Source organism: Nymphaea colorata, chromosome 10, assembly GCF_008831285.2.
Source record: "Nymphaea colorata isolate Beijing-Zhang1983 chromosome 10, ASM883128v2, whole genome shotgun sequence".
In the NCBI taxonomy this organism is placed as follows: domain Eukaryota; kingdom Viridiplantae; phylum Streptophyta; class Magnoliopsida; order Nymphaeales; family Nymphaeaceae; genus Nymphaea; species Nymphaea colorata.
In genome coordinates, this window is record NC_045147.1 from 20,258,324 (window position 1) to 20,270,332 (window position 12,009).

The 12,009-nt window shown below is 40.6% G+C and overlaps 1 protein-coding gene across 2 annotated transcripts; it reads right to left on the reverse strand.

The window, feature by feature from the left end:
- Positions 1 to 5,303: 5,303 nt before the first annotated feature.
- Positions 5,304 to 12,009, reverse strand: LOC116262148 (ethylene-overproduction protein 1). 2 transcript variants are annotated; one of them, XM_031641262.2, is made up of 5 exons: positions 10,905 to 12,009; positions 8,820 to 10,661; positions 7,923 to 8,214; positions 7,384 to 7,693; positions 5,304 to 6,019 (listed from the first exon to the last, which is right to left on the reverse strand). In XM_031641262.2, the coding sequence occupies exons 1-5, from the start codon at positions 11,084 to 11,086 to the stop codon at positions 5,802 to 5,804; spliced, it is 2,844 nt and encodes a 947-aa protein (XP_031497122.1). In that variant the 5' UTR covers positions 11,087 to 12,009; the 3' UTR covers positions 5,304 to 5,801. The 2 variants fall into 2 exon arrangements, with proteins under 2 accessions (XP_031497122.1, XP_031497124.1); XM_031641264.1 differs by having other exon boundaries at positions 8,820 to 10,669; positions 10,905 to 11,044.

A 12,009-nucleotide genomic window follows, 5' to 3' on the forward strand; every position in this document is an offset into this window, starting at 1 on the left:
ATCGTATTTTTGCAGTCTATCTAGGGTGAGTAACCTACCCTCACACGCAAGATAGGTAAACCAGGAAGCACTAGCCGGCGCATCACCTAGCCAAACATCCTTCTGCCAGATCTCTTTTATGCTAGCCACTCTGTAGTGCTCCAAAATGTCACATCTTTACAACAATTTTGGCAATTATCCTTCCAGGCAATAGTATCCTCCCCGTTAGAAATATGCATGGCTCTCAACATCTCTGAAGCCCATTCCAGCCCTTCCGGCTCCTCATTCCCCCAACTGCTATTCCAGATAATCTTGTCTTTAATGGAAATGGTGGGTTCATTCTTCACTCTCCCGTGATCCTCAGACGATCAATTAAGGGGGCACCATTCCATGGATCCAACAAAAAAAAATGACAATCCTTTCCCTAATTCTCCATTCAGTCTTAGATTGAATCAAACTCCACTCCCACAACTACCTTTCCACCCCAAGAGCAATTCGAAGAACCATTAAGAGACCATAGCATATGTTTCTGAAGATATTTTTCTTTGTAAAGTTGGGTTCATAGGCCATTATCTGGAAGAACCCTACAACTTCTATTCGCCAAGAGGGCTCTATTCATCTCTTCCATATGTTTCAGCCCAATGCCACCTCGACAAAGGAACGACATAATTTGCTCCATCCCATATGGTGGAGGTGTTTCGAGTTCTCATTATCATTTCAAAGAAATCTCATGCACTTATGCAAACACTCTCCAATTTTTTAATGACCTGTTTGGGAAGGCAGAAAACCGTCATCCAATAATAAGGGAGCATATAGAACACGTACTTTAGAAGGGTAATCCACCCGGCAAACGAGAGGATTCTCATTTTCCAACTAGCCAGTCTCTTAGCCATCCTGACAATTCAGTCGTAATTCTTCTTCATCTGGAGGTGATTGACACTAGCCAGTGGGATCTCAGATTTCTCTTTGTTGACCTTCATCCCAGCTAATCTCTAAAACTTGTCCGGAGCTTCCTTGATAGCAATAAAGGAATGTCGGGAGGTATTCACTACCACGAGAACATCATCAGCGTACATAAAAACCACGACTACTTGTTCGACATTACAAACATTCGGGACTTGAATAAGATTCATGTTCACATCTAACTGAATTTTACAATTAAACATCTCTCTAACTAAAAGGAACAAGTGAAGGGACATGTTCTGAGTCTGTCTGCTCTTGGAAAAAGCCGCTTGGTTCCTTTGGACGATGCGCATAATGACCCTCCTCATTCTGAGAACTAAAACTTTTCGAAATCACTTTGTAGATAGAGTTACACAAAGATATGGGCCAATACTCCAACACCATATGCACATTACTCTTTTTAGCAATGAGACAAATCATTGTGTGACTGACATTGCACACCATTTTCCCTTTCTCAAAGAAATTCTGGGTAGCTGCAACTAATCTTTCCTTATGATATTTCAACAATGTTGATGAAAGTAGTTAGGGAATCCATCAAGTCCTGAAGCACTGTCCTTACCCAAGCTTTTGACAGCATCAAATATCTCCTCTTGAGAGATTGGCATGAGTAAAGCTTCATTTTCTTTGTCAGTTACCATATCACCATTTTGGATACCATCAAATACATCATCAGTCGTTTCATCTCTCTCCAAAGACTGAAAGTGTGCAATGCAAGCTTTAACAATCGAGTCATCATCTCTCCGAGTAACCTCTTTCTCTTCCAAAGATTTAATATATCTCTTAGCGTTTTTACTATTAGAAATAAAATGAGAGAAGGTAGCGTCCAAATATGTCATTCTTTCCAATGTCAAAGCAGATTTTGAACTCCCATAAAATATACCACCAATTAATGGTGACTGCATTTGCGGTTGTGATTGATGCCATTGTCATTAGCATTGCTTCATATCAGTCAATACGTTTATTCATTGTCTCCGTGCCGTTACGGTATAGCTCTGATTTCTTTTTTTTTTAAATATCTTGTATTTTTCAAATTAGCTAGCAACATTTTAAATAATTAGGAAAATAAGAGAACGCGATACAAGCCAATGCCGTGGGGGCTAAAATAAACTCTATTTTTAGTGCTGTAGATTGCTTTGAAGTTGAACTCATGGCCTTCACTCCACTTTTCACAAAACCAACCGTATTAATACTGCGGTTTTAAGTGCAAAGCTATGAGTTGGTATTGTTAAAATCGAACTGAGCGGCTTGAATTGGCTGATTCAATTGGCTCGTTACTGGTTGGCGACATGCCCAGAAGGTCATCCGAAAGCGGCCGACTTATCTCTGATTTTCTGGAATCGGCAGCGAAATTACCCGATTCAAAAGAAACAGGCGATGCCGGCGAGGGGTTTTCACTCATTTCAGTTTTCATATTTTCACTGCCGTCGGCAATCCATACTGCCGTAAGAGTTCCACCTCGCCTCCTTTTCAGGGAATCAGCTTTCACAAGGAGTTCATCGATCGTCGACTTCCACCACTCCCTCTTCATTTTCAGGCGACACCCACCATACACCACGACGTTTCTCCCACCCTCCTCCGTCTCAGGCCACCAGCGAGAGGGTCCTTTGTCCTTCTTCTGCTGTCCCCTTCCCCTAGGAAGATGTAGACAACGGCGAAGGCTCTGAGGTTCCTCTGCGAGCTTCTTGAGTAGTCATGAGAACGGCTCTAAAAGGTAAATGATGGGCTCACAATTTAAAGGTTTGTTTTCTGAATTCGGGATGCACGTTTTATATTCTCCGTTCAGTATCGGGCCTGCCCATCGTTTACCGAGTCTGAATGTGTTTCTTCATTCTTGTAATTAGGTGTAATGGGAAACACACGTCTTATTTGGCAAGCATTATTAGTTGTTGGACTGACCCTATCAAAAGCGTCACAACGATAATAGCCTTCGCACCGACGTAAATTTATCACAACTTTATATGTCAATCTTTTATTATTTTTTTATTTTTGACGTCTTTTGTTTTCTCTAAAGTGTTTATACTTTTACATTATTTTTTATTTTTGGTTCTTTCTAATTTTGCTAATATTTTTTCTCTTCTATTTGATTTTTAATTTAAAAAGACATTTTTTAGTCCATCCAATTCACAAGTGATTCTGATTCGGTTCACAGATTCATTAAACAATTAACCTTTCCAATTTGATTCAGATATCAGTTTTGGTAACACTGCTATGAGTATAAAATGCATTCAGATATCAATTTTGATAACACTGCTATGAGTATCAAATACAAAGTCTCGTTTTTGGTTTAGATAAAGTTTAATACGATAAAATGTAAACCACTCCTTTTGAAAGTTTTACACAATCATTTATGAATAGTAACGATGTAACTTTTTCTTGTTTATTTTAGAATCTTAAACATGAAAACTGCATTCATATGACTTGTTTTGTGAAGCAAATAGTTGCGAGGGAGCCACATAGCAGTTAGCAAACAATTTTCTTCAGAAACTGAGGATACGATAGTTTGTCTGGTGTTCTCTACCCATGACAGTAAGTATAACGACTTCAACAATTTTCTAACATGTTTGTGGGTGGAAAAAATAAGGGGTAAATTCTTGAATCACAAAAGCCAGCGACGCCCTTTTTTTATAAAATAATAATATGTAGTCAATAAGTCGATATCATTGTTGCAGAAAAACCCAAAGATCCAATCCTGATTTAAATTCCACTCTTTTGGATGCTGCTGGCTTATTCAAATTTGGCTTGAAGTTCCAAGGTCAGATGTTATTTCAGTTCTGCAGATTACGGTAAACTAGTGCTGTGTGGAAAATGATGGCAATGAGAGGCTGAGTCGCAACAACTACGGAGAGTTAGTTTAACAACCCGACCACTCTTGGGCTTGGGCTTCTAGTTCGGCGGATTTCAATCTGCCTGTTAGCAGTTTCGGTTTTAACCCCAGAAAGGCTAAGAACCAGGACAATCATTTCATTAATGAACCCCTTTTATAAGCTCTTGAAGATTCTCACAATCTTCAATACGGGACTAAATTTCTGAAGTGTTGCAATCCACCCCCTTAAGGCACACGCGTCCGCGTGTGTGAGACCATAGACCCGAGACAATTATACCACTTTAACAACTCGATCTACTCCTGGGCTCGGGCCCCTAGTTCGACAGATCTTAACCCGTCTCCTAGCAGTTTCGACTCTAACCCCAAAAAGCTACCAATCAGGACAATCATCTAATTAATGAACTCTCTTTATAAGCCCTTGAAGATCCCTAAACTAAATTTCTGACATGGCAAGACATTTTTGTTGGTGTCAACCGCACCCCGCCCCGGTGGCAGTGACTGTCTACGAAGTCAGCTATATGTACGATAGGCCATCCTGATCGTTGATCTTTTCAAAAGTTTGCTAGAATCCCAAGGGCCCTCACGCCCATTAACTAGCACAGACATGGTCGCTGCGGGCACTATCTTCGTGGTTCAGTCGCTCCAAATATTGTTGAACCCCATATGAAGAAGGGCTTTCTCCAGAAAGGTCCAGCTGTGACACTATCGTAAGCGTTACCAAGGTCGAGCTTATGGCACAACGCATTGCCCTTCCTTGAATGAAGTGAATGAATAGCATCACGTCCGAGCAGAAAACAATCTTGAATGCGTCTCCCAGTGAGGAAGGCGTCCTGATTATCAGAGATGACACGGCCAAGGATTGGCCACATCCTATTCACCTTTACTCAGAGAATTGTCTTCGATGGTAATCGTTGGACTAATGTCATGGTTGAAATCCGTCATTGAATGCTAAAGTTCCTTTCATTTGGGATGATGGATTTTTAAGGTCTGGGATAGATGGAGGACAGAAAAATTGCTGCTTTGTCGCAAAATCAATACGGGTGTGCACTTTCTATTCTAACTATTGATGAATCAACATTGATGGGAAACCCGAAGTCAATCACTTCATAACACAGAGACATGCTGAGCTCATGCGTGGCACTGGAAAATATCAAATTGAAAAAATGAACGAATCCTTTTGTGTTAGCATCTTTTCGGTTCCATAAAAGGACAATAGTTATTTGAGTTGCCCATCCATGCGAAACAATTTTTCATGCCAGCCATTAAATCAGAATTGCTCAAGACAACGGTTTTCTGCCAGTAGGCTAAAGGATATTTAGTCCGTAAAAATTCACCAAGGGAGGTGCTCATGATTGCCGGTTAACAATAGGTTGACTGAGCAAACGAACTACCATGGTGTCACATCTGAGATTCTGAGCACAGAAAGGATATAACCAACAAGCAAGAAGTAAAGCTTGCGCATGACACACACACACACACACACACACACACACACACACACACACACAGAGAGAGAGAGAGAGAGAGAGTGAGCAACTTATGATAGTCCAAGAAACACACTTGGACAAACAATTATCAGATTATCAGTTTTCGACCATGTCATGGAAAATTTTCAAACATTTAAGGAATAATGTAGAGGAAGAAAAAATATACAGGCGCAGCTTAATGCACCATAGTCAACATTGAACATCTTTGCTTCCACCATCTCTATCACCATGTTCATGCTTGTTATCTGCCATCATTGCCGTTTTGATCAATATCAAGTCTACCACCATGGTCAACATCTTTAAAAGGCCAGTCATTTTAATCTGAAACTTTCTGCCATCACCAAGAACTGATAGGGCAGCAATTTTGACTAGCTCAAGCATATCTGATCTGAAAATGGTGGCATCAACGCTCCCAGGCTTCAGTCCCGCTGATTTTATGCACAAAGCAAGCTGAAGTGCTTAACACACCCCTGATGATACCATTTTCATTTGGTGAATGTAGTGTCAATCATATTGCCCAGACAACACCAATAAATTATTTGGGCATTTCATGTTCGGCAACAGACTTTATTGTACAATTCAACTGTATCAGCATGATTAGGATCAAGACAAAAGGCTGCACGACAATCACGTGTAGCAGCAGCAATTTCCCCCATTGATTCATGAAACGCTGCTCGCAGGTGCAGCAGCTGTAGGTCAGGCTTGAATGCGATTGCCTTAGAAAGTTCTGCTATTGCCTCTACTTCCTTACGGTCATCCATTAAAACTGAAACGGAGAAAGGAACTGTATGAATGCTGCCACTATATGCATGACCAAAATGCAGTACGCTTAATAAAATTGAAACCAAGAGTCTCCGTACATATGGAGACCTGCTATAAAAGACTGCAACTATCTTTTGTCAAATAACTCAAATCAATGTGAGGCTGACCCATGTACATACATGATGGACGTATATTGGTAACAACAATTTTGTATTCCCTAAGCTTCTTTGGAAACGAGTGACACAAGTGGATGTCCAATTACTAAATTTTCAGAAGATCAACATTTTAACCTGTAGTAAAACTCAACATTCCTTAAGCTTCTTTGAATACGAGTCACACAAGTGGATGTCCAATTTACTAAATTTTCAGAATATCAACACTTTTAACCACTGGAGTAAAACTTCAATCTGTCTCCCCTAGAGCTTAAAAAATTCTTTCTTCTAATAATCTTCAAATTTTTTCATCCTTGACAAGCTTTGCACCATAAGTTTGCAGTGGAAAAGTAAAACCAGTGCAACAATAAGGATTTTTCATTGTGAAAATTTGGTGGATCGCGTATCCTTGTTCGTTTGAAGAATTTAGACAATCCACTTGCTAAAATTTGAAAAAAAGAACTGTAGGTCATCATCACAGGGCTCGATCCACACACAAAAGAGATTTGGTAAATAAGCTGCCTAATTATTCTCGTCATATGTAACTGATATTCCTCTCATTCGTGATGGCTCAGCAGGTTTGCATCAGAATTTATAATCTCCGCTCTAGTTGCATATCTTGGCTTTCAGAGAGTAATAGCGGTGGATGTCAGTTCATTCTCTTATATGTGCAGATACTTAATGCAAACGTAAGATAAGTTACCTCGATGCACAATACTCACCATCATTTGAAAGTAAAGTGGCAGCCAAATGTTGCACATAGAAAGATAGTTGAGCACAAAACATGAGAAAATAATTGCAATTACAAAAAAAAAAAAAAAAAAAAAAAACCCACTTGATTGGTCTCAGATTCTAAATGCACAAAAAATCAAATTTATCTTGCATATTCTAATAAGTGACAATAACCAGGAATCCAAGTTCTGTCATCAGATTTCCATCTTTGAACTACCACTACCACTACTCAAGTTACCCTTGAATGCAGCAGGAATATAAAAATTTAAACCTATATCTAACAACTATAATCACTAACAATTGCTCTAAAGAAAAAAAAATGTGAAATGTATGTTTTTCTGTTTCTCTTTGTGACTTGGGTCATACTAGTTACGGATTACAATAGTGGCACATGGTTTGTGAGTATTATTAAGATGGTACCGGTGCATTAGTTTCAAAAATGAAAACCAACAAGAATGCTCAGATTTCAGGTGAATCAGCTTACCTGCAGCTCTATATCTGTAAGGATATGTCCTTAATGGATCCAGCAGTGTAGCCATACTTAGGTCACGCTTTGCTGAATCCCGATCACAATACTCAGAACGTTTTTCATATGCCGATGCATTATTTCTTGCTTTCTCTATGAGTTTGGTCATCTCATCGTAAGCTGCTTTTCTTTCATTTTTAAGATGGTATACACGTGCAAGACCCTGGTGTGCTCTAGTATGTCTGATATTAAGAGCATTTATGTAGCAGTTTGCAGCAAGTTCCAGATTTTCACAGTCCACATAGACACTTCCAAGGTTGTTCAGTGCCTAAAGGAAGAGCAATTGCAACAGGTATCAGATTAGATTGCAAAGGCAAAAAATGCTGTAAATCTCACAAGCTTCTATGAGCCATGCCAACAAGAGCTACATACACCTGGCTAATATGGTTAATACCTTATGGAGGCATGTAGGGGCCTGGGGTCTGCCTAGCACCCCATTTCAAAAGAAAAAGGGAAAATAGTAAGAAGAAGAAGGAAACCCTTACAAACTATCTGACCTGTCCTTTTCGAAGTCCATCGGATGGACATTTAAGAGCTTCCTCAAGCAGCTGGATAACGGTGGATGATGATACAGGGTCTAAATTTGTATCTGCTAGAGCATATGCCTTGAGGAAAAAGGCTTCAAATGATCTCTGGATTGAAATAGATTCCTCTGCCTTAGCCAGTGCCTCTTCACGATAGCCAGTGTCATACAAAATCCAACCCTCATAGACAAGTCTTTCATGCTCGGAGCTTGAATTGTTACGAGCCAACCGCAAACTGCGCATTGCTGCTTTCTGACAATTCAACCTACCAAAAGAAGATGTAAGATGAAAATTTTAGTCAAAACATGGAACATCTACAATCAGCAAAAGAGCATTTCATTTTTTCAACAAGATGCAGAGAATTCTGTACTTTGGCAGTAAATAAGTGGGAATTTAAAGTTGTCAATGAGGCCATTGAAAACCAAGATTTTTGCTTCTAATAGCTTCACTAGTTTTTCAAAAGGACGACCGCGTACATCTACATCCTAACAAAATGCACTTTGTGCTTGCAAAGACGTACCTCAGAAAGTAGCTGGATAAAATAAGGAACAACAAAGCCCATTGGTCTAGATAATTGAAGTTAGTGAATACAACTCATTCATGTAAAGACAAAATGTAACATGGCATTCTAACATTTTACCACATGCAGGGTGGAGACAAGAATCTTTTCTACAGGGGCTAAATAAAAAACATAAAAATTATAACATGTATTTTTTTTTTCAAACTCTCAGGGGGTCCAAGGCCCATGCCAGCCCCCTCTTGCCTCTGGCCCAGGCCCATATGTAAAAATCAGATCATGAAAAAAAAAAAATTCACATGAGTCAAAATGAAATAAAAGAATGAACAAAAAACTTACAACTACAAACTTACCGCAAAAGAAGGAGAGACTGCCGAAACCTGAGGAGACTTTTTCCAGGGTTATTCTCAAGCATTTGATGAACCACAGCGAGCGATCCAATATCATCAACAGAAGACCATCGGTCATATAGTTGCATCCAGCAATCAGCTAAGCTCCATTGTTGAACACGATAATTGAGAAGATCAACTAACTGATCTGCACGAATTTGCCCATGGAAGAGAAGGTATTCAGGGTCCAGAGTAAGAAGTGCTCTGATATCACGTAAGGCAGACTCATAATCTTCAAGAGAAAGGTAGAACCACGCTCGCAGTTCAAGGCAGTCAGGAGAAACCTTAAACCCCAGAATCCTGTTGATCTCCGTGATAGCTTCATAGGTTTTATTATCATCCATCAGGGCTACTGCTCTGTATTTGTACGGGTATGAAAGAGTAGGATCCAGTTCAGTGGCTGTATTTAAGTCTGTTATTTTCTCCTTGCCGATGCAATAGAGAGACCTTTCTTGGTACATCCATCCAATCGCTGATGACAGCGATTTATGTGACAAATTAATGGTGGAGATAAGGCTGTTAGTCTGCTTATATGCAGAATACTTGTGACCTCTCTTAAATTTTGCTCTTGCAGCACCAGCCAAGGAGTAAACATGTCCAACTTCAGCTGCAGCTTCGAACCAGTTTTGAGCATCTTTATATTCTTTTCTTTCAAGCATGACACAACCTAGCTGGTGCAGGGCAAGCTCCTTCTGCCACTGCGATGTGGCACATTCTCCTAGCCTCTCCAGAAGCATAACTGTAGTGTTGGATTGATTATCCTCCTCCAGAGCTACCTGGCTCAAGAGATAGTATAAAGCAAAGGAAGAATGGGATACCATCTCTAACCTTTTCCTGCCATCTGAGCTACAGAGCAGTTCCCTTACATCTGGATTTTGCAGAGACCTTGGAAGTTCTCGTAAGAATACCTGCAAGCAGGATGCAACAAGCAAATATGCGGTTTCTTCCAAACCATATTCTACAAATATCAGAGCATCTTCAATAGTAGATACAAGAGAAGCCAGATATCTGTCACATGCTGATTTCATCCGCTCACAACAAAACTTATTTGAAAAGTTTAGGAGGCTGAGTACGATATTTGGGCTAAAATGATCTAAATTGCCTGTTCTACTGAATCTATCTACAGCTTTCATAGCACTTGCAGATATCTCATTGTGTGAAAAGTTGATCTTTTCCCTACACGACTCTCTAAAGCAACCATAAAGCATAGCATGTAAAGGTATCGAGAGTGCTGCTATCTTTCTACGAACACAACGGATTTCTTCGTCTCCAATACAAAAGTAGACGTAATCCCCTTCAAAATCAGAAGTTGAGCATTCATCCTCTTCCTCAAATTCCTCTGTAACATCCGATACTTTGCTCGTACCAACATCTTCATCCAAATAATGGTCCGCCTCCTGTTTTGCTTTCAGTGGCGGTCTTCTACAATTGCAGGGATCAAACACACTGCCTGGATCATAGCCTTCAACTAAAGCGGCCTTTGGGCATTCTATCATTCTTCCGCTGCAGTTCATAGACAGTGCACCATCTAGCTCATCCTCCCGCCTCTCATACTTCAACCAAGCAGCAAGGACGACCTTCCTGTGAGGATCAATCGCATGTTGACGTGCCGATCGCAAGCTGCGCCTGAGCAATTTGGGATCTGACATGCCTCTCAAGACGATAGATTGCTCTATATACAAATCACACCTTTCATCGTCTGATGCATTCTCGAGCTTTTCATAAACGCTAGCTAATGTCTCCACAAAATCCACAAATTTCAAATGGGGCTCGATGGGTGGTTCCAACAGGTCTGCAATAGGCAAACTGCCATTCTAAAACAATAAAAAATCAGTCTAAACCAAATTAAGAGGCTACTTCTAACGAATAGAAGGCACGGACAACAATGTCAAATCCCATGCCAAATCAGGTACGCCCTACAACTATCTTATTTCAGGCAATCACGTAAAATTGATTAGCATCATGACCGGAAGAAAGAAATCTGTTAAGGAAAACCAAGAGCCAAAACGAATATCAAAAAAAGGAATAACTGATATAACATCACATTACCCGTAAGGAAGATAAGAATCCGCTGTAGAAAGGCTACGATGATGGCTAGATTTCCATCTGACAGAGCTTGCCCGCGGCTCTTGCTGAACTTTGTCACCAGGATTCACGGCATAAACCTGGCTGCCCTTGCACCCATCCGCCAATTTCAGGCTCTTCATCGTCGTAAGGAAATTGTGCTGCATCTCCGCCCGACCCCTTTTCCGATCACAACCTGCCCCCTCCCGCACCACCCTCTATATCTCTCTTCCCTCTCAAAGAAATGCTCACATCAGCCCTAGAAACCAACTGCGTTACCCGCTTCATCAACTCCCCATTAAGACCAAGAAACCTCAACTCCGCAAGACCATCAAATCAATAAAACCAACAAGATCTTCAAACAATCAAATTTTCAAATAAGAAGAAGGAAAACCGAAACCAAACAAGCCAATGGTCTGGAAGCAATCGAAAGACCATAAAATTTCTTCAAAAAATAAATTATAAGAAGAGATCATTGAGGCGAAGCCTGCATCATCGAGAAGATGAAGAACGAGAGGAGAACACGGACGATGATGCAGGCCTCTCTTGACGAGTCTAGAAGAGCTAATAGGTTTTCTTGGTTTTGTGGGGATTGGGTTTTCTTTTCTTGATTATGAAAATAATCGAAGAAAGAAACACCAAGATAGATACCAATGAGGCATATGATGGGTTGGAGCCCGGAGAGAGAGAGAGAGAGAGAGAGAGAGAGGGAGAGGGAGAGAGAAAGAGAGAGAATTGTTGACCTTTCCCAAAACAACGCAGGAAATCGAGTTGGCGGCCAACCATCCAGTTGGGAAGAGGTTGTTAAGTCGGCCGTTGGAACCGAAACAAGCAATCCCTCCTTCCTCTCACCCTCCCTCCCCCATTTTTTCTCTTTCTCTCTCCCTCCCTCTAGAAATTCTCTTCTTTTTCTCTTTTTTCTTCCGAGTTCCTTTCAGGATTTCTAAGTTGGGTTTATAGCTCCCCCTTGGATCTTCGAATCATACGACTCTGTCCCTGAAAAGGCGTCGACTGTTTACTCTCTCCCCTCTCCCTTTCACACGCTTTCTCCGCTGTGCTCTGCACACCTTCCCTCCAAACCTTGCCCCAT